Source organism: Pogona vitticeps, chromosome 1 (genome assembly GCF_051106095.1).
Source record: "Pogona vitticeps strain Pit_001003342236 chromosome 1, PviZW2.1, whole genome shotgun sequence".
Taxonomy (NCBI): Eukaryota; Metazoa; Chordata; class Lepidosauria; order Squamata; family Agamidae; genus Pogona; species Pogona vitticeps.
The window spans coordinates 61,089,636-61,113,015 of NC_135783.1; the positions used below are offsets into that span (position 1 = coordinate 61,089,636).

Genomic DNA, 23,380 nt, shown 5'->3' on the forward strand with positions numbered 1-23,380 from the left:
TAGCCAGAGATTGAGAATTTGATTGCCCACTGTGCCTCCCAGGAGGAAAGCCTGCAGATATAGCCTTGGGCAAGCTGCCCAGTTACAGCGGGCTCCCAGAAGAAGGGAATGGTAAACCACTTCAGAGTAATCTATACCCAGAAAACTCTGAAAGGGTCACCTTTTGACTTAACAGCACGTAATTATTATTTTTTATAAGTACTATCCTGAGATTCATTCATTCATTTATCCATCCATTCATATGCCGACATTCTCTTAAAGCAGCGGGCCCCAACATTTTTGGAACCACGGACCGGTTGGGGGGGTGTACCCCCGCACTCACGGATGCAGAGGGGCAAGTGCAACACACCCACCCACAAGCACAACACGCCCGCCAGGTGAGCGGAGATCTGTCTCCGCGGCCCATTTCTGGCAAGCCTACAGACCAGGAGTTGAGGACCCCTGTTTTAAAGGATCCAAGGTGGTTTACAGAATTAAAGAAACAAAGTTAAATAGCTAAAATAATAAATTTTTGAAATATTTGAAACAAAGATCAGATTAAAACTCGTAAACAAAAGCAATATTTAAAACACAAGTAAAACAACAGGATGCAATAATCCCTTTTTAAAATCCCCTTGGTCAACCAGTCATTTAAAGCAGGGGCTCCCAACCTTTTTGACATCAGGGACCGGTTTAGTTGAAGACCATTCTCCCAAGGATCAGTAGGGGTGGCGGGTGTCCATCTGTGCATGTGTGCAAGCTGTGTTCATGTTTGTGTTTGTGCAGGTGGGTCATGTGTGCATGGGTGTGCATGAGTACACAGCCCTCAAAAATCTGTTTCGGTGGCACAGTCCTTCCAAGGCCACAGACCAGTCCCAGTCTGTGGCCCAGGAGTTGGGGACCCCTGATTTAAAGGAAAGCATGCCTCAAGAGAAAGGTCTTTGCTTGCAGAAGGACAGCAAAGATGGGACCAGCTTCCCCCCCCTCCCCACACAGAGGGAGTTCCAGAATTTGAGAGCAGCAACAGAGAGGAACCTCTCCTTTGTCCCTACCAAATGTTTCTGTGAGGGTGATGGAACTGAAAGCAGCTGAGCCAACACTTAGCCAGCTGCTACTGCACTGAATCCCAACCCAGTTTAGTTTGGGGTGTGATCAGACACAACTTCAGCTCTCTCCTTGCTCTGCTCACTATTCAGCTCTTCTGCCAACAGATCTTAATCAGCCAAGAAATTCTGCAGGAAGATCCCTCTGTCAACAGATGTTCAGATTAGCTAGCTAAAGAAGTTATTATAGGTACAAGCAAAATAAAAAGTAAAAAAACCTCACCAAGATATGGTGGCACCTTAAAGGCTTTATTTTTTTAATGTGAGCTTTCATGGACAAGTCCACTTCATCAGACATAAAATGGCTATCAGGCAGAAGAAGGTTCACCTGGCAGAAGAGGCTTATTCCTCATCCTGTCGCTACAGTGTCAGCAGCAGAAATGTAGTTTGGTACACATATTCAAAATCATTTATGTATACAAGGTGGTTCTAGAACAAATCAAGCCTGAATTCTGACTAGGAGGTAAAATAACTAAGTAAATATATATACATAAATTTAAAGAATATCATGAGGAGGTAAAACTTACTGGGAAAGACTCTAATGTTAAGGAAAGTTGAAGGCAGTAAGACAAAAACCTAATATGAAATGGATTGACACCAACAAGAACACTGTGGTCCCCTCCTTGCCAGCAACACCTGAGCAGGGCTGTTGACTCATAGGGTTTTCATAAGTAGGAAGTGAGCTGATGACACATCATACCCACAAGTCACCTTCAGGGATTCTGTGGCTGAAACACAGGATAAAAATAAAATCATACTTTAAAAATAGGAACAGGGTGGGAACACAGAGAAAACAAAAAAACCTATTCTATACGATAAATATAAATAGATGTGTAGGTAATCCAAGTTGAAAGCACTTTACCATCACCTGTGAAAGACATTCTCCCATAGCTTTGCAGAGAGAATCAAAAGTCCTGCGAAGTCTTCAGTGGCTCTTTAACAGAAATTTAAGGAGCCACATTACTTTTGATTTAATTTTTGTATAGATGCTGAAACAAATTATCACTGCTACCTCACTGAAATCTTTAATAGATTTATTTTAGCATGATAAAGCTCTGAACGTCCTAGTTTCTAGATCTTTTCTATTTCCAGCCGATGTTATGCACAGTCTAGTTGCATCCAACCCATGGCGATCCTACAAATACCTGTTAGCAAAAGCTCGTATTATTCACAGCCATGTTCAAGACCCCGTGGCTTCCATGAGTCAATCCACCTCATCCCTGGTCTCTTCCTCTATTTCTACTGCCTTCAACTTTTTAAAGCTTTACTGTATTCTGTTCTCCAGGAGTCTTGTCTTCTCGTGATGGGCCCAGAATACCAGATCTCTATCTAGCAGCTCCCACTGAAGGAAATCTGAAACCCAGATTGGTTTCTGCTTTCGAGCCAAACAAATGCCGCGTTGAAACCCCCCCCCCACCGGTCACGTGCGGTTAAACCCATACCCTTTCCCACTTCAACGCCGCCGCTGCACGTGCGGTTTGTTTTGATGAGGGAGAGCCGTTGGCGCGCCGGCGCGCTTGCGTAGACCCGCCGGCTGCTTCCTCCGAAGGGCGGGGCGAAGTGGGAGGAGCTATGTGCGCAGGCTCAGAGCGGCGCTTTTTCGTACGGCTTCTCTGAGGTGCTTTTCTGCCTCCCCCCCCGTCCCCTCCTCCTCCTCCTCCTTCCCTTTGGCTTTTAGCGCCTGGTTACAACGGAGGGTCTCCGGCGGTGTTTGGGGGTTTTTTGCCATTTTTAGGGCCGTGGCCTGACGGAGGGCCCCCCAAGCCCTACTGGCCCGAGCCGCGGTGGCGGAGGAGAGGAACGGCCGCCGCCTCGCCGTCTTCCAAAATGTCGCAGACAGCCATGTCCGAGACCTACGGTAGGGAGGGGCTGGCCGAGGGTGGGGCTCGGCGGGGAGGGGGGGCCTTTGGGAGAAAAAGGGGCCGAGGCGGGGCTGCCTTGGGCTGTTGATCTGGGAGGGAACGGAGGGCTTGCGGGGGGCCCCCTCTCCGCCCTGGAGGGGAAGCTGCCCTTCTGCCGTTGCTGGACGTGGGATGCCTTGCGAGGGATACAGATTCCCCCATCCTGGACAGAAGAATACCTGGCGTTTCTTCTCCGTGCGATTCCTAAGCTGCTCAAAACCTGCCGCCTTGAGGGTCTTGCAACTGTTCTTCTCCGCACCACCACCCCGCTTGTTTTTATATGATGGCCGTCTTGTGCTGTATCCATATGCTGTCACTGATTTTTGAGGAAAGGGGATAAAGGGCGAGCGTGCTTGGGAGCATTAACTCACGTAACCTGGATAGTAATAATCCGTAGCACGTCAGCCCCTTCACATGCACGATTCCTAACAAACAGGGAAAGGGCCAGTGTGGTCCGAAGATTACACAAATTGAAGAGTAGGTGATATCAGACTTGCTGTTTGTTTTATTTTTAGTGGTCCAGTAAAAGGCATCACCTACTCTTGCATTTGTGTGATTATTCCTAACAATCTTGAATGACAAATCAGTGTTATCTGCATAGGGAGAGATTTGATTCTCTATAAGCTCTTTTCTGATCTGGGTTGATTTTCAGTGCAGACCTGCATTTGTAGGTTCCACTTTTTAATTGCATATCAGTAGTGCTGCTGTTGCAACCCATGTTACAGTAGGCAGTGACCAGTTTATAGGTCCTGATGTTCCAGTGGAAGATCACTACTTTACATGAAGAACTATAGCTCCAGTAAATGATAGTTTTTGCTTTGGATAAAGTAACGTTTTTTGGAGGAAGTTCCTTTTTCTGTAATAATCTGGAGAAGTGGGTCATTTTGATACCCTCAAGAAGAGCTCTCAATCTTAAATGGTCTGCTTGAGCTTAGAAATAAGTTTGATCTTATATATCATGTCTGGGTGGATGTGCTGAATAATAAAAACTGCATGCCGTCAAGTAAGATCTGACATGGCAACCCTTTGCAAGGCTGTCTAAGTAGTACTCAGAAGTGGGTTATCATTTCTTTCTCCTGGGGGTGCCCTGTGACTGTGCAGCTTACCCAAGGCCACACAGGATGGCTGTTCTGAGAGGCACAGTGAGGAAGTGAATTCCTAACCTCAGACTCCAGCAGCTAGAAACTGAGTTAGTGGAACAGCTAACTCACTGAGTTATCCAGCCAGCTGAATATGTTGAAGCAGTCTTTATTTTGGGTGGTTTGGTGGAGTATTGTTGGACATACTGTGATGTTTCTTTCATGTTTGAGATCGTTAAATTATCCTAGTTTTCAGTCTTTCTTAGTTTGATCAGTTTGCACCTCATCATTTGCTACATTTAGTGATGCTCTTTATCTGTTGCATAATTTAGGAGATTACTTTATTATACAATATTTGAAAAGTGACTTTTGAATAAGCCAGGAGTGGGAAACTTTTGATTCTCCAGGTGTTTTATCTTACTGCCCCATTAGGCTCATCCAGTATGCAAATCATAAAGGACTGTGGAAATTGTAATATGCTTATGCAGGAACCAAAGGTTCCTTTCCCACTGCCATAAACTATGTAGTCTGAATAGACATCTGCCTAGGGTCACCTGGGGCAAAATGAATATTCTATTCACCATTCTATTCCGTATCTAGAAAGTTGGTGAAATAATGGTTGTGTTGTTTGGTTCCAAGTGCAACAGATTTTGAGGCTGCCTCTGAAACTTCTCACCCAGCTAGAAACAGTACTCTCTGAATGAGCCCTGCTGTATCTCATTGTACTTTTAATACGTACATGTAAGAACAAGTGAAGAGACAAAGCTAGACATAAATATCACTGAAGTGTATAAGGATATGCAATACAAGTGTCTTTCTGAACTAGCTGTAATATATTGCAGAGTTCCTTTATTTGCCTTGCAGAGCAGGCAGTAGATCTGCCTCTGTATGGCAGGTTTTAATACCCTGTGGGTTTAGTAAGAATGGGTTATACACTTCGTTCTCTGCACACCATGGTTAAAACCTCTGATCAGTACTTTGCCTGATTTCATTACAAAACTTTTGTCTTTCTGGATAATGACTTTGATTATATTGATGTCCTTGCAATGTTTATGCCTTATTTGTTTATCTTAATATGTTTTGATCAAACACATTTTGTGCATGGAAGAAATAAGATCTAAAATCCTAGTACAGTAGTTGCATACTGACCCATTATGTTTTGGCAGTATCCCATAAATTTCATTATGTATTTGTCTGATGCTTTAAACACTCTAAAGGCAATGGATTGTACTTTATCTGTTTTTGTTTCTTCCGAACATCTCTACTCTTTAAAAGCTATTTCTGAATAAAACAGTTAATGCTCATTTTTTGCATTCTTGGGTGTGTGTCATATTATAGTTATGCATCTTGTGACATTCACATCTCTGTTGTAAGGTTCTTGTCTGAAGACCCAATTTCTTACTGTTCTAAGACTGGCTGAGTAGTCTTTCTTGCCTGCATTTTTATTCTTGAATCATTCCTAGTAACAACAGACTTCTCTAGGGTGAGAGACCAGATAGCTCACCAGAATCTTGGAGCTCAAAGCTTCTTTGTCAGTGAGGGAAAAAGAGAGAATAAGCCTTGTAATGAAGTGCCTTTCAAAGCTTTGTTTGCGTTTGTCTTTTCTCATCTGGAAAGAAGAAGCTGAAAGCAGAGTTGAGACATTTAAACCGTGAAGAGATAACAGGCGTAAGAATTGCTTTCATTTCACTGTGCAAAGTAAAACATACAAACAAGTTTTCCCACAGTGATTTTGAACAAGAAGTGCTACTTCTAGACAAATGTAAGATTCATGTGAACCTCTGGCACATTGTAATGCCATGATGTTTTTTCTGTAGTTGTGTCAGATACATTTTTAGTAAAGTTCTGATTGTATTGGCAAAGCTTGGGAACAGATGAATATAACTGCAAGCATGGGGACTGGAATGGGCTTTGGGCCAATAAAAAGCCACATTTTTAAAAGGTTATATGTACTTGTTTCTTACACACACTTCTAGTTTTTGGCTCTTAAATCTTTCCCACTGGTAGCAGCAGCAAATTTTGGGATTGCGGAAATTATGACAAGTGATCGGATTGTTTACTAACATTTGATGATTAAAAGAGTCAGTGCATTATGTATCACTGCAGGTGCTGACTGACCTTCCATTTTGTGTATCAATCTTGCAACTATTTTCAGCAAGGGATACTAGATGATGATTGTATCAGTTTGATATATTGTGAGATGCATTATTATTCTGCAGATCATCGGATACTAGATATGTCTGAGAACTTTGAGCAGTTCTTAAAAGAAGATAATACCATATTGAAGCTAGAGAATTCTGGAATTTGGAGTCAAACCAAAAACAAAAGAAGTAACATATCCCTGGTGCTCACAACTTTTTCCGGTTGTGGCCTTTTCTTAACTGTTGTCTGTCCCTAATATTTGGTGTTTCTTGTTGTTTTAAAATAGTAATAGCATGATATTTAAATACACTTATTTGAGTATTTATTTATTTCAGATTTCCTATTTAAATTTTTGGTCATTGGAAATGCTGGAACAGGCAAATCCTGTTTGCTTCATCAGTTTATTGAAAAGAAATGTAAGTGTGATTAAAGAACAATTTATTTCTTCTGCAACTATTGTAGTCCATATTGATTTTTAACAAAAGTAGTTAGAAGCATTTTGAGATTTAATGGTGGTTGTGGGTTTTTCGGGCTTTATTTGACTGAACTGTTCTCAAACTATAGTGCTGATAGTTGAGGAGTTATGCAGAAATCTTCTGCATATTTAATTCAGTTTAAGTTCCATTGAGAAAAATCCTGTTCACATAGTTACGCCACTGTGAACCAGATTTAGGCACTGGGAAAAATCAATGTAAATGAATCTAAAGCTTCTTATTCCCCTGTCAGCTCCCCATTGCCCTGGGGGAGCCTTTAATAGTAAAAAATTGCTGCCAGATCACCATTAGTGGTCCCAATCCCACTTCCAGTAATCTGGTATTGATTTTTGACTATCGAAGGTTCCCCTCTCAGTTGTGAGGCTCTTAAAGGCTTCCCTAGGGCAAAACGAAGACTTAGCAAAGGATTGGGACTGGGGGGGAGGTATAGAGGAAGCTTTCAGTTTATTTAAATAGCTTATTTCTGGTGCCTGAGTCTGATTTATACTGAACGATGCAACCAGAATTCTGCCTGTTGTATTACATTTGATCTACCTTAGATAATTTTCTATGTAAGGTCATATAAGAACATGCTATCACTGTCGAAGCTTGGACCATTATTCCCTTGATTTGCCTGCAAGCTGAACAAAACTGTGTTACAACACAAAGTATATAAATCAATGAATCAGAATGGTATCCGATCATGGTATTTACAAGTTAGCCCATGTGCTAAATTTGTGTGTCCTTGTTGTTAAAATGCTTGTAAAGAAAGCATGATAGCTAGGGATCAAACTTTTAGGAGAAAATAATTCTTAGTCCTTCAACTTGGTGGGAACCCCCACACACACTCAGTTATGGGACTGGGAACTTTCAAATAGCAGGAGATAGAGCAGCCGTCTGGCCTCCCTGTCATTCTGGTGCTGCTGCTTCTGAAAAGTAGTCCCCGGGTACTTTTCACAAGGATTCCTTGTGACTTGCAAAGGTACCCTGGATGCTTTTCAGAGGGCAAAAAGAAGTGGTGCCAGAATAGCACCCACCAAATGGTGGGGCTGAGAGGTCTTTGTTTCTCCAAAAGTCCTATCCTTAATTATAGCCATGTCTTTAAGCATTTCTGGTATGCAAAGTCTCTTTCAAATAAATGAGCAAATCACTGCTTTGATTGTGGTAAAAGAAGATACTGAAAATGCTAGTATTCCAAATGATATAAAAACATGTCTTTGAATTGCACTTGAATACTAATTGTGGCTTTCTCTGTTGCAGTCAAAGATGATTCAAATCATACCATAGGAGTGGAGTTTGGTTCAAAAATAATAAATGTAGGAGGTAAATATGTAAAATTACAGATATGGGATACAGCTGGACAAGAACGATTCAGGTATTTTCCCATGTAATTTGCTTGATATTTTATAGCATAATATGTTGGCTGAGATGCAGTTAACTAAAGGCAGACCCATGATATGATGAAGAGTATTTTGGAAGTTGCTTGATGCCTTCTTAAGCAATTTTTAAATATTCTTAATATCCTTAAATGTTATTAACTAAAATGTCCTGAGTAACAAATCTGTCAGACTTTATCTAATTTCGGAAGTTCTAAGACAGCAGACACATTGTGGCTATTGATAAAATCCTAGACATGGCCCAGCCAGCAAGAAAGCATTTTTAAATTGTACTGCTTTTGTCTGGAGAATTAAGCATATATCCTGTGGAAACTGATGAGGCTTGAAGCTGCTTAACTTGGCTCGATCGTGCCTTCATCTGATATGAAGTGGACACAGTAGTTTCTATATAATTTTAGCACTGTGTAGAACATAGCCCCTCCACTATGTCCCACCAGAGGGAACAATACATAATTTGATGATACGGACAGAAGGCCTTCTTTGCTGTGGTACTCTAGCTATAGAATTCCCCCCCCCCCCGAAATCTGCTTGATATGCCAGGTTGTAATTTGACTTTTGGGGTCCAGTTATCCAGGCTTACTTGTTGGGCACTGATATACAGTAGTGCACAAGTTGTGCTGTTTCATTATCTGTACTTAAGATCTTTAGGCACACATTGAACGATAATAATTTAAATAAACAGCACACACATGGCTTGCTGCTTTCTTATAATGCATAAACTTGTATTTGCAGATCTGTAACACGAAGCTACTATAGAGGTGCTGCAGGTGCCCTGCTTGTTTATGACATTACCAGGTAAAAAAAGAGATATGACTGTAGTGTTTAAGTATAGATAAACTGTATTTTGCTCTTCCTGAGGCATTCTTCTTTGAGACAATGCAGATAGGTTCAGCTTTCATAGTCTCTTCTCTGCTCTAAGTTAATAACACAGAACTCTCTAATGTAAAGCTCACTTGTATTCTTACTCTTGCAGTTTATAGCTACCAGAGAGGTCTGTTAAGTGTAAGGAAATGAACTTTGAAACCTCTCAAATATAAACGTGTTCACTTTCACAGATCTAGTATCATCTGAGCAGAACTGATTGGTTCAATGATGATTCCCAGCAACAGAAATTAGGTTCTGTCTCACTTCATCTACCACAACACAATGCCCAAGTTGTATTTCCTTAGAAATTTCATTTATATTCATTTATGTTCAAGCTTCTGTATTCTTTAGTATAGCAGCTGATTTATATACAATACATAATGGGTGAGGGTGCTTGCTCTAGCAAGAGTCTTGAGACATCAAGCTTCCTAGAAGAGTGAGGTGCAGGAATCAAAACTTGCACGGATAGTAGAATGAGGAATCTCTTGGACCATACATTGTTTATCATTGAGATTTTTTCTTGCCTTCGTCTTTGGACATTGGTGATCCTCTTTAGAAACTCCTCCTATTCTTAGATCCCAGTTTTATCATTGCACTGGTCCTAGAGCCATATCAATCACACTGCAGTCAACACCTCAGAACAAAGTGCCCCTTATACTTATGAACATGACCTAGAATGCATATGTTTCATAAGTATTTCAGTCCTCACAAGGTTTCTGATCAGCACTGAAATAACTTTGTGAGGAACGTGCACTTTGGCCTAGACTCTTAATGATTACTCTTGCCCTTGCCTTTGGTTCCTCGATGAATTGGTACAGGCCAGGTGTGTGACTAAACACATAGCAGTCCATAGTATTTGCCTGTCATCTGCCAAGCTGCAGCCTGTCCTCTTCAAGTCATAGGTAATCCAAAGCTGTACCACTCCTGCTGTACAGTAGCTCCTCTGCAGACTTTAGTCACGTACAAGAGAAAGTGCAGCAACTTTTTTCTACCGCTGTATTCTCTCTCAAACCGAACATGAAGGTGCACTGTGGAATATCCAGTTAGTTATAGTTGTAGACCAGGAGTGATTTGAAGCACCATTTAGGGCACATTTGTAATTAAAAATCTGATAAATTGTGTTTTGTGATTCAGTCGGGAAACCTACAATGCACTTACTAACTGGCTGACGGATGCAAGGATGCTAGCAAGTCAGAATATTGTAATAATACTGTGTGGAAACAAAAAGGATCTTGATGGAGATAGGGAAGTCACTTTTTTGGAAGCATCCAGATTTGCTCAAGAAAATGGTGAGTGTTTATAATTGTTTGGTTTTTCCCATGTCTAGTTTTCCCTAGCCTCCTTTCCACATGTGTTGCCCTGCTGGTTTCATTACTGGCCAGGCTTCCAGTGACATAAGCAGTGTTTCACACACACTCTGTTAAAAGTGTTATATCAAGGTGGGATATAAATATTTTAATTTGTTTCATAGAGTTTTAATTAGCTTCACTTGGGGCACCTCGAGAAGAAGGGAATGGTAAACCACTTCTGAGTATTCTCTACCTAGAAAACACTGGAAAGGGTTGCCATAAGTTAGAATTGACGGCACATAATTATTAACAATGATTATTAAAGCAATTTAGAAATGTATACCAGAATTATGTTAAACACACCAGCTTGCATCTATATTTTTCATGAGCAGAAGACTACCCCAAGCTGTAGATGCTTCCTATTCTCTGTTGTAATTTCTTGAAAAGTCATCCCTTCAGATTATGGACAGTCTTCCTTCATGGGATAGATTGTGAGGTTCAGCAGCAGCAGGAGTGGCACACTAAGAAACAGTGTTAAGCACCTTGCATGATGAGAGTGTACTTATGTACTGTCTCTATATAGCCATTAATAGGTGAGAAATTTAATATATAATTGCTGGGTAGTCTCCCACTATAGAAGTAGGTAAGACTAGAGTTTTTCAGCTTCAGAAGTGGCACTGTGTCACATGTTTCCTGAGTGTTCTTTAAGCCGTCATTTTGAACATTAAAGACAGACATGCTGTATACTTTTTTGTCTCTTGCAGAGCTGATGTTTTTGGAAACAAGTGCATTGACAGGGGAGAATGTCGAAGAGGCCTTTGTACAATGTGCAAGAAAAATACTTAATAAAATTGAGTCAGGTACTTAATCACAATCCAATTTTCAAAAATGTGAAATATGTTTGACTAATAATAAGTAGGCACAGTGGCCAAAATCTTCTTGTTTAGTATAGTAAACTATACTAGAGTAGACCGATTGACTCAATGGGAACTTATTGAATTAACTCCTAAGTTTTATTGATTCAAATGGGCCTACTCTGGTGAAATTTACTGGGCTAAGCAACAGGATTGGGCTAGTACAATACAGAAGCTAATTATAAAGTGCTTTGGATCTGGCTGTGCTTTTTTCCATCATCATAAAGTAGCACCTAGTTTTTGCCGATGTCTTTTAACAAATATGTTAATGAAATAAGTTTATCCAAGTATACATGAATCAACTAAAACATTTAAATCTCAGATTTAATAAGCTGTCCTTTCAAAGCTGTTTTCATTGTTCAACCTGTTTTCCATTGCAGAAGAAACCTGAGGTCATTATGAAGCTCTAACCCAAAAATGTTTTTTCTATCTACTTATAATGCTAGTGGATAATGTAGAAACATTTTGATAGGTCTCAAATATATGGCATTTCTGTAAATGGTTTGTTAGTAATTGATTATTATAGTATGTGAGATAATTAATAATATTAATGATAAACTGAAAGAAATTTCAAAATTATTGTGTTTAAGCTGGACCTCCCACTGCCTCTGATCTCTGACTCTTACTACCCCTGTACTCTTGCCTCTTATTTGACTTTTAGCTACAGTGACACAATCACTGTAGTCCTGCGTTACAGATTGAGCTGGTGCAGTTTGCTTATTGATCCTTAAAAACCAGAGCCAAGATATTAAAGGTTACAAATAATGGTGCTTCTGTTACTAAAAGCTATTAGAATATAAAATTGTATATTTTAAAAATATTGTTCAGAAACTTCAGATTTAACTGTAATGGGTATGAAGAGAGATCTCTACTAGGTTTTAACTAAGTTATATCGGTAATTAATGATATTATTTAAGAAGACAAAGAAGAAATTGTTTTCTGTTTAATCAGGTGAACTGGATCCAGAAAGGATGGGCTCAGGTATTCAGTATGGAGATGCTGCCTTGAGACAGCTGCGATCTCCTCGAAGAACACAAGCTCAGAGTGTTCAAGAATGTGGCTGCTAGAAACAAAGAACAATTCATTTTAAGTAAAAGGGTACGTATTCAAAATTTTTAGTGCTTTATTTTTCATTTACAGAAAAGACCAATATGGTGCTTAGAAAAAAACAGTCTAAATTTGCATTGGCAGCAGTGCAATAGATTTTACTTTGTCTCCCCTGCAGCCTTTAGAGCTGCCCCAAAACTTCTTCAAAGAGTCTGTGGTCCATAAAGGGTTTTTTTTGGGGGGGGGGCAGGTTGTTAGGTGAGTTACAGTGTATGGGAATGGCAGGTCTCCGCTCCTGTTAAGTACCATCAAGTTGTCTCTGACCTGCAGTGACGGTGAATGAATGATCTTTAGAATGTCCTGTCCTCAACAACCTTACTCAGTTCTTGGAAACTCACAGCTGTAGTTTCTTTAAAGTTTATGGAGTCAATCCATCTCGTATTTGATCTTCCTCTTTTCTTATTACCCTGAACCTTTCCCAGCATTATTAGGAGCTTTAACACAATTTTTAAACTGCAGTAGTGCAGTCAACGACTCTGCTCACAACCTGAGTTCAGTACCGATGGGCTCAGGTAGCCAACTCAGAGTTGACCCATCCTTCCATCCTTCCCAGGTCAGTAAATTGAGTACTCGGCTCACTGTGGGATAAATGTGTAGCCTGCATAATTAAATTGTAAACCACCCAGACAGTGCTTCAGTTACTATGGTACAGCATATACACTGCATACTTTGCTTTATTGTCTTTTCCAGAGAATCCTATCTTCTCATGATGTGCCCAAAGTAAGTTTCAACATTTTGCCTCCAGAGATGGTTCAGGCTTGATTTGATCTAGAACTTACTCATTTGTCTTTCTAACAGTTCAGGGTATCCTCAAAGCTCTCTCCCCCCCCCCAGCACAACATTTCAAATGAATCGATTTTTTTCTGTCAGCTTGCTTTACTGTCCTGCTTTCAACCCATATATGGTTATTGGAAATGCAAGAGTATGGATGATTGTGGTCTTGGTCTCCAGTGGCACATCCTTATGTTTGATGATCTTTTCTAGTTACTTCATTGCTGCTCTTCTGCATCTCAGTCTTCTTCTAATTTCTTGGCTACACTCTTGGCGGTTGAACCAAGGTATACAAAATCTATTTCAGTTCCTTCATTGTCTATGGTAAGTTGTGTAGTTCTTCTGTAATGATGGTTTTGGTCTTAATGTTCAACTGCGGTCCTGCTTTGGCACTTTCTTCTCTCCCTTTTACTAAAGTAATTTCAAGTAATTGCTGCTTTCTGCTAGTAAGATGGTGTTATTTGCATATCTTAATTATTGTTATTCCACCAATTTTCACTCCTCCATCTGGCTTTCTATATGATATGCTCTACATACAGATTGAACAGATAAGGACATAAAACACATCCTTGTCTGACACCTTTGTCTACAGGAAACCATTCTGACTCTCCGTATTCTGTCCTAACAGCAGCATCTTGTCCACAATACAGGTTAAGCACCAGGATGATCAAGTGGCACACTTTTAAAAAAAGAACAACCTATAGTTTCTTATGATCCACACAGTCAAAGACTTTGCTGTAGTCTATAACACACAGACTGTTCTTCTGAAATTCTTTGGTGCACTCCAGTAGCCAATGTATGTTTGCAATATGATCTCAAGTGACTCTTCCTTTTCAGAATCCAACTTGAACAGGCATTTCTCACTCAATATAAGGTAAAAGCCTTTGTTACAATATGTTCAGTATCACTTTGCTTGTGTGGAAAATTAAAGCAACAGTCCTATAGTTATTGCAGTCCTTGACATCTCCTTTCTTGAAGATTGGAATATATATTTTTCCAGTCTGTAGGCCATTGTTTTATTTTTCATATTTGTTGACATATTCTTATTATAATTTTGGCAGATTCAGTCTCTGTGACTTGACACAGATTTATCAGTATTCTGTCTACCCCTGGTGATTTTCTTCCTAGTGCTTTCAGAGCAGCTTTCAATTTACTTTCTAGAACTGCAGGTTCAGCATAAGATTCTTCTTCAGAGAAGTCTGTTATCCTTTTACCTCTTCTGTACAGGTCCTAGCATACTGTTTCTATCTTCTCTTGTCTTCTGATTAGATTGTGTGCTTCCCTGTTGATCATCCAATATGCCTACTCTTAAATTTCCTTTGATTTCTTGGATTGTCTGGAAGAGATCTCTTGTTTTTCCTCTTTTGTTATTCTCCCTTATTTCTTTCCACTGAGATCAGGCTTTGCTCCTCTTCCTATCCCAGCTCAGGCATAGGAAGAGGAGGGAAGGGGGACCCAAGCGATCTCCCACCCCCACTGTCTTGAGTCCTCCTCTTCCCTTCTCTTCCTATGCCCGAGCAGGGATCGGAAGAGGAGCGAAGCCTGAGAAAAGCAATCCCCCACCTCATTCTTCCCACCATTACTATAAGTATACTGGTTGCATTTCTTACTTCTTGCTGCTGTTTTTTATAAACTGTGTAAGGGTTTGACTAGCCACCATGCATACCTCTGTGGAAATACAGGGTAGTGTTTTGTTTGTTGAAGCCTTCTACTGAAGCAGGCAAAGGAGAGAACATTGTCTTCCCTTTCTCAGAACCCCAAAAGACTGGAAAAATAGGATGGAAATATCTGTGCTGCTTTTACCAGCCTACTGTATGGAACTATTGGTTACCTATGCGAACGGGCAGATTTGTAAACACAAGGCAGCCATATTTAGTACTAGCATTTCAGTTAAGTATCAGGTCGTAAATACTGGATTGTCAGTGTTCCAAATATGCAGTGTGTTTCTTCATGGCATTTTAAAAACTGAACATGGAAAATCTACACTTCTTAGCTTGCCTTGTGGCAACAATGGCATAGTTGCCTCCATTGTAAGTCTTACCACTTTTATGTATCTGTGAGGTTAATTTGACATGTTGTCGAGTAATGGTTCCCAACTGCAGTGCCCAGATGTTGAATTGTAACTTCCAAAATCTCTGACGATTAACCATGCTGGCAGATGCTTTGGGGAGCTGAGATGCAGCAATTTCAACTTTTGGTGGTGGCCACATTCTTTTGAATAAGCTATTAAATGAGATACACCAGGCTCCTTCCTCCTTGATGTTCAGGAAATTACTGAATTCAGAATTCTACAAAGCTGTCTTCAATAACTTATATCTTGGATGCCGTTAGTACTGATTTTTAATTTTTCCCCTCTTTTGATATTTTAATGGCATAAATGTTAGATCCATACCTGTGAATATTGAACGTATGGGGTCTGGTGGGGTTTTAGTTTTAATCTGTAAACTGCCCAGAGGAGCACTAGCACTAAACCGGCAGGATATAAATAAATAAACTCCCTAGCCAGCATGTCCAGTAGTCAGGTTTGGGGAGTTACAGTTCTACAACTCCTGAAAATCCAATATTAGATGCCACTAGTTTAGAGCCATGGTTGGTTGGTTGGTTTATTTGATTTATATACCACCTGTCACATGCCCACCTATCCCTTGATTGTTTCACCAAACACAGGGTGCAAGCTATGTGGCTTTCAGTTGCCACCAGTTGATTACATCAGCATTAAGTGTTATTAATGTACAGTAATAGAGGTCCAGGCCATGTGTCATTTTAAATAGAACCAAATAGAAGTTGTCTATTAATACAGGTGATGAAGGTACAATCAATGTCTTTAACTCTTAACCAAACATCCCACTTCATCCACCCTCAACTGCCAACCCCCTCTCTCTCTCCACTCCAAACTCCCAATTCCCAAAACCTTCCTTCTCAACTCTCTTCAAAACTCCAATTTAATCTCCCCCTCCTCCTGCAGAGAATCTTATATCTCATGACTCTACCTCTTCAGTACTCTCATTGGTCCATGCAGATATTATATGAATATTCATGACTTGGGCAGACACCACACTACCCATCTGGCAGCTACGGCCTCTCAGTTCCCAGAAGCCTTCACCACTTGCTGTGCTGGCCAGGATTTCTGGGAGTTGCAGTCCAAAAACATTTGGGGACCCCAGTTCGGGAACCACTGATTTCAAGCATAGTCACAATTAGACGGTAGGATTTGAAACATACCATATTTTCCATGTATAAGACACCACCATGTATAAGACTTCTAACCCCAAATTAAGAAATCAATATTTTAAACATAAAACAGAATCATTTTTATTTAGTAATTAGGTAACATTTACATACCAGTACTGTCCCTGTTGCATCTGAGCACTGCCTACATGCTCTACCTCCAACAAGATGTGTTCCAGTTGGTTTGTTCAGCTGATGTCAGTTACATAAGGCTCATGATTGGAGGAAGCTAAGCCTTGTGACTGAAGGAACCCTGTTTGCAAGGCAAGGTATGGGCCATTTTGTTCTCTCCTCAGCTTACTTCTGTGTATAAGATGACCCTAAATTTTCAGTCTAATGATTTTAGACAAAAGTATCATCTTACACATGGAAAACTACAGTATGTTCCAAGGGAAAATAATTAATCTAGGTCACTTTTTTAGATTGGATCTTAAAGTCTATTGGATATTGATGTGTTGTTTTGTTTTTGCGAGCTGAATAACATAATCCTAAACACTATTTGAACGTAAATGTTGATTCTCAGTTTGTACAGACTGGGGTGTGGGAGTGCCACAGTATCTAAACAGAATGTATACCTGTGCCACAAAATGGTACATTGTACCACAGATTTAATGGTACTATTTGTTTATTTCTACAAAAGGGTTTCTTTACTCTGTCAGTGGGACAACTGTGGTGAACACTATGGGATTCCATCCAGCATTGCACAAGTAGGCTGTTGCTGCTCATGCAGTGCGGCACTTTCCCTTGCTACCCGCCCAAGCTCCAAAACTCTCTCAATCTTCTATCTCTGTGAGTCTCTTGTATCTCGTAACTCCACCCCCAGCACTCCCATTGGTCTATGCAAATAGCACGTAAATATTCATGACCTGGGCAGATGCCACAGTGACATTAGAGGCTGCCAGAGGAGGGTGAATCCTGCTGGATGTAGCCTGATAGCAGCTATAAAAGAAGGCAGTCTGGTTTTGAAGAAATAAAGGGAAAAACCTGAATTGGTACTACATATTTGATAATCTGAATGGTCAGAGGACAGTTATGAATTTTCTGAACTGTTGTAGAGGCTCTTTAGATCATGCATGTTTCTGCAAGGACATACATTGGCCACCATGACCTTGAGCCCCACCTTATTCCTAGCCCAAAGGGCAGTCTTGAAATATGTCATGACACTGTGGCTTTATTCAGAAGGAATTCCTGATAGGTTCAGAGGGGTCCCCCGTCAAATGACTTCATAATTAGTTATGTGCTATCAAGTCAGAACTTACTTAGAGCAGCCCTAATAAATAAGTTCAAGGTAATTGAGATATTTAAGGAGTTATTTTACCTGGTCCACTCACTCACCGAGTTTACATGGCCAAGTGGAGATTTTGAATCCTGGTTCCCCAGAGTCGTAGTCCATCACTCTGTCCACTATACCAGTGGTTCTTAACCTTTGTTACCCGGATGCTTCTGAACTGCAACTCCCAGAAACCCCAGTCAGGACAGCTGGTGGTGAAGGTTTCTGGGAGTTGCAGTCCAAAACTCCTGAGTAACTCAAGGTTAAGAACCAGTGCACTATACCATACTGGGTTAATAATCAATACTTTTTATTTTTTCAGCTGTCTTTCCAAACAACAATTTCATTAAAAAACTGTCATGGCTTCAAGACTTTGCAGTCTTAGAACTCCTTTTTGATTCAACAAAGAAGACCACATACAATATCTTTTTTAAAAACAAAAGTACTATAGAATGGCTTCCAGAAGTGTGCACTTAGCACAACAAGACTGCAAAAAGAAAGAAAGAAAGAAAAAAGAAAAACTGGTAATTCAGTGGACAATACTAAAATTAGAATGCCTGTATATGTTTTCTGTTGTATATTTTGGTTCATTAACATCACTATTAAATTTCCAAAACATGCTATACTGACATAATATTGCACTAACAGCTGTTTGTTTACTTTTAAATCTAAAATTTTTACTTGGTAGGCATTATCATGTTTTCATACTTTTTAAATTTTTTTTTTGTATTGTAGTTTATATTTATTGAGTTGACATTGAATGCTACTGGCATTGACTGTCACTGTTTTATTTGCCACATTCTTATTTGGTTTTGGGTTTTTGTTTCTTTTTGGGAAAACTTAGGTCACAAGTTTAATCTGCTATATTGAAGACATAGGTTTTTTAAATGAAACATAGCTGTCTGATTTCCTGATAATTATTATTTGTATTTCAGTCACTTTGTCAAGGATAGTGTATAAAAATAATACTGAACTCAGAGAGCTTACTCCTGTCTGATCTTGCCTTGGTAAATTCTTACTTTTTACATCCTAAATGATAACTAACTGTATTTTTTGAGTGAAAGATAATGCCGACTTGTTTTGCCATCCAAGAGCAGTATTTGAACTTGTGAATCACTATTATCTGATTTTTTTAAAGAAAAATAATTTCCAGTTTATAAACCTCTGTGGAAAGAAGCAATCTGAAAAGTAGTATATATATATATATATAGTGTGTGTGTAAAAAGATTGCTTCAAAATTTACAGTGTTTACAAAGTGTTGTCAGCTTCCACAATTTTGTAATCTTAGAAATGCAACACAGTAAATGGCAGCAATTAACCCATGTTTGAGATGTTATAAATGGACCTGAAACTTCCACAAAGAACTCTCTTCATGAAAATTATCCCATGCTACTATGAAAGAAAATATTCCGTTGACTTTCACTGTGCCTAGTACAGGGACTGGAGGTTTACCTGGAAACCTTGAATTGGGGTTGTATGTAACTTGGCCTCTATGAAATTTCTTAGCTATAGTGTTTAACAACCAACAGTAACAGAATATGAACATTTATGGCTGTAATTCTACAATAAGGAAACTCAGAAGCTGCACATAGGCTTTTTGTGTTGCATGGGGGATTTATGGTTGGAATTCTGTTGATTGCTGGTGGTATAGAACATTGTGCTACTGCAGAATTCCACAGTAGCAGAATTCTGGATTCCTGAGCTTGTCATTGGGCCAGTAGGAGTCAGTGCTGTTCCCACATACCTTGGTTCCCTGGTTCCCACATACCTTGATAGCAAGGAAGAAAAATGTTGAACAGCTCATGCAGCAGACCATTATGTGAATAGTTTGAACAGGATCCAGGCTATTGATTCCAAGGTGGCAGCATGATTATTTCAGCTAGGAAAAATATTTTGTATCTTCAGCTAAAGATTGCTGTTTCTGTTCTTTCCCTGGGTCCTACTGAAACGAATGCAGGGGTTTATACTATTGTCTACTGATAAAGTCATTTGGCTTACAGATACAGTAGGAAACCTTATTTGAATGTAGTATTTTGAAGGAACTGTCTTTGTATGTTTATGTACCTGAGAGGCTGCAATCTGGTTGCATTTTATTTTTTCTAATCAAAACCACTGCCTGACTCATCCCAAGCAGTTTTCTACCCTTCAGAGAATATGCAGAGTAACTTGGGAGGGGGGGACTGGCCTGCAAGGAAAGAGTCAAACTTTCCTTAAGAGCTGCACTGATTTAAATATACTTGATCAAAATATTTGTATGATGCTTTTCTACTATCAACATTCAAGGGAAGGTATGGAAACAAATTGGTGAAACAAAACAGTAAAACCAGAAACAGCAGATAAAACTACGAACATCATTACATTGCAGATAAAATACTTCAGATACTGTGAGTAAAAAAAATTGCCAGCCAAAAATCACCACGCTGAATAACAAAAGCAAATAAAAATGCAAGAACAAAAAAGGCAAATGCCAAAAGTCTGAGTGCCAAAGACGATTTTGGCAAGTATAATAATTAGAGAGGATTTCCCTAGGTACAATGAACTAACAACAAAACAGTTTTATATTGCTTACCCCCCCACCTAAGCTTTCCTGGCAGAGATAACCAAAGCAGAACATATAAGGACTGTTTTAATTATTGGATAGGTTGTTACAAGAGAGGTTCATACAGAGCCTATCAAACTGATAGTTTCTGTGGTTGTAGTGCAGCAAAAAAGACTTGGGAAACGCCTCATGGTTTTTGAAAGTTCTTATTTAATTTGCCCTTTCACAATACAATGTAGGCCCTTGGTTGAGTTTTCACACACACACATGTGCGATTGGGATGAGCAGCTGGTTATGGATTAGAACACAGAAAGGACACTGGAGAGCTTTGAAATCAATGAGAACCTTCAGTAGAAGGGGCTAATTCATTTCAAAGTCAACACTGAAGAATAAAGTATACTGATACCAGTAAAATAATTAACAGTGTTGTGTGTGGGGGGGGGGAGACATGAAGTACTGTATGGACATAAATTTAAAGCAGTGGAAAGTTGCTAGCATGCAATATCTCTATTGGTGTGTATTACGTGTATCGCATGGGTATATAAAATATGCTGCATGGATGTCTTAGTTGATCAGAAGTGATTTCAGGGAATATTCTTCCTTGTGTATGTGTGGTGTTTTTATTGTGTGCTTTTAAATTTTACATGTATCCATGCCAAAAACAATTCCAAAGAAGCTTGGTAAGTATTTCCCTAAAGCCCAATTCCTGGAGTCCGGGTTATTTTCCTACATATGACTTGAAGCTTCCTATTTCTTCCCTCTCTGTAACTATCATAATACTATATTTGCTTCTTAAATTAGAAACAGTAATACAGTGGTGCCTTGCTTAACGAGCACCCCGTTTGACGAAACCGCTTAGTGACGAAGAATTTGCGATCGAAAAAGCGATCGCATTGCAATGTTTTAAATAGGAAAAAATCGCTTTGCGATGATTGGTAAGCTGTTTCGCTTACCAATTATCGCATAGCAATTGTTTTCCTACAGCTGATCGGCGGTTCCAAAATGGCCGCCCGCTGTTTTGGGACGGATTCCTCACATACTGGGCAGAGAAAATGGCTGCCGTATGGAGGATTTTCGCTTAAAGGTGAGTTTTTTGCCCATAGGAACACATTGAAGGGGTTTCAATGCATTCCTATGGGCTTTTAAAAATCGCTTAGCAATGTTTTCGGTTAGCAGTGATTTTTGCTGCACGGATTAACATCGCTAAGCGAGGCACCACTGTATAAAGGAGAATGTTGCACTAATTAGTGGTGAAATACAAAAAAATTTACACAGCTGTGTACAGTGGAGGAATGTGCTACTCCGTAATGTTCCTACACCTTACTTTGCATTTTGTTCTGTTTCATACTGGCAAATTATTTTCTTCTCTAAATGGAGACTATGAAATAGTAATGCACTCTATGAAAAGTAGGGATCTAGAACAGTGGTTCTTAACCTTCGTTATTCGGATGCTTTTGAACTGCAACTCCCAGAAACCCCAGTCAGGACAGCTGGTGAAGGCTTCTGGGAGTTGCAGTCCAAAACTCCTAAGTAACCCAAGGTTAAGAACCAGTGATCTAGAACAAATACACTCCTGTCCTCTGTTGTAAAAGACTGTGTGCCGAGAAATGCAATTACCAAACACTGAGGGTGGTGAAAAAACAAAAGATATGTCAACATGAATGCTGAACCTGGTCTTCCCTTTTGCTATTTTCCAGTAGGCTGGAGAGCTCAGGAGATCTTGCCTTACTGTTTGTGTAGACATAATCTGGTTGCATATATTCTTTCTGAGGGTGTCCTTTTTTTTCAGCTTGCCATTAGAGTCAGACACAAGCAGTCTTACTACATATTCATCCCAAATTAATGCAAGAAGTGGTTATTCATAAACCATGAAATATAGAGGAGAAAACCTAATTAGGATTTAATGAATAGCAGTTCTAAGATTTTCTACATCATCTAATGTTAATACAATAAGTCTGCCATCCTGTACACGTGTAACTGGAAATACTTGATTGTAATTTTGCTTTCTTCTAAGAAAATTCATATAGAAGTGAACTATAAAAGCAGATAGCTCTCCTCATACCTCCAAACACATTTCCTAAACATTAGCATAAATGCAGGATTGGGAGGAATCTATAGGGAAGTCTTCATATCATGTCCCCAGATTTTCACCTCAGATTGCTCTCACTTTAAGTGTCTTTCTGGAGCTTAACTTGGGAACTTTAAGAAAAAAATTGTGAAAAAAAATCCTCTGCAAATGCCTCATTTTCCCCTTTGTGTGGTGGACAAAAGGATTTGAAACCCAGTATTTCCCTTAAAGTATATAGTTCCACCCATAAAGATTTAAAAACTCTAGCAGCACACTCTTGCTACATCACTGGAGTAGTTAATGTAGGTTTTCAAAGCAATTCAAGTGTTACTACTTGTAGTGGCTTGGTTTCCCAGAGAAACTCCAGGAGCTTAAACAGTGTTACTACGGTTGAGCCTCAAGACAATACATACATGCCCTGGGCATTTAACTGCTTCTAAAAAGTGCATTTACGTAGTATTAGTATACATTAGTAAACTGCATGATTTCTATACTGTAAAGATTTTACTATGCTGGTTTATGTCATCAGAGGAATGTCACTGAAATGAATAAAAGGTTTTATTTAAATGTATTAAATGTGGGTTTCTTTTCAGCCATCTAGCGAGCTTGGCAGTGATGTGGATGAAGAGAGTGATTAGCTGATTAACCTTTTCCAACGGTCATCCTGTCCAAGTATATGTAAATGAATGCTAAGGTGCCCTTCTGCAAAATCACACATCTAAGATAGTCCCTCAAAGGTTAAGAAAAAATCTTTAACTATATGCACAGTCTCTGATTTTTGGCTTGGGAAAGCTTTGAGGGCAGTGAAGCAACACCTGACAATTATGTAAACATGTGTATAACATTTCTAGATTCCTTTTTTTGAGGACTTTAAAGGGCTTCATTATTTACCATGCCTGTTTTACAAAAGCTTTGTTGCTTTTTACGTTATTTGTGGGTGGTAACACATTTTCTATCTTGTATGGAATAATGTCAGATTATTTAGGAAGCATATTGTTTTGTCTCTCCTTTATTATTAAGCTCTGCCCTTCAGAGGTGGTTATGATGATGATGATAGTATCACAGCAGTGTTGAATCGGAGAAATTATGTGAGTTCACCTGAGAAGGGCAAGAAAAGGTGGCCGTAGGTTAGTGTAGCATATTTCTGCAAACAACATGGCATTTTTCTGTGCTCTTTTATATGGATGATGGTAGTGAGTTAGTCCATTGTGAATATATGAATCTCGGGTATACAGTTTTAGGTAATCCCACCTTGT

General features: G+C 39.5%; 1 protein-coding gene and 1 long non-coding RNA gene across 4 annotated transcripts; one reads left to right on the plus strand and one right to left on the minus strand.

Annotated features, from left to right (window-relative positions):
* Nucleotides 1–1,310: 1,310 nt before the first annotated feature.
* Nucleotides 1,311–2,622, minus strand: LOC140705588 (uncharacterized). The gene is made up of 2 exons (XR_012084975.2): nt 2,525–2,622; nt 1,311–1,810 (listed from the first exon to the last, which is right to left on the minus strand). It is a non-coding gene; the product is annotated as an uncharacterized LOC140705588 (long non-coding RNA).
* A 50-nt stretch (nt 2,623–2,672) lies between these two features.
* On the plus strand, nt 2,673–22,700 carry RAB4A (RAB4A, member RAS oncogene family). Of its 3 annotated transcripts, XR_013540490.1 has the most exons (10): nt 2,673–2,940; nt 6,540–6,620; nt 7,938–8,052; nt 8,807–8,869; nt 10,073–10,227; nt 10,992–11,087; nt 12,093–12,239; nt 12,939–12,968; nt 13,857–13,893; nt 17,840–22,700. XR_013540490.1 is itself a non-coding variant. In XM_020786613.3 (8 exons), exons 1-7 carry the CDS (start codon nt 2,910–2,912, stop codon nt 12,206–12,208), a joined length of 657 nt encoding a protein of 218 aa, XP_020642272.2. In that variant the 5' UTR covers nt 2,686–2,909; the 3' UTR covers nt 12,209–12,239; nt 17,840–22,700. The 3 variants fall into 3 exon arrangements, 1 of the variants encoding a protein (XP_020642272.2); XR_013540489.1 differs by having other exon boundaries at nt 12,939–13,893; XM_020786613.3 differs by lacking the exons at nt 12,939–12,968; nt 13,857–13,893 and having other exon boundaries at nt 2,686–2,940.
* The last annotated feature ends 680 nt before the right edge of the window (nt 22,701–23,380 follow it).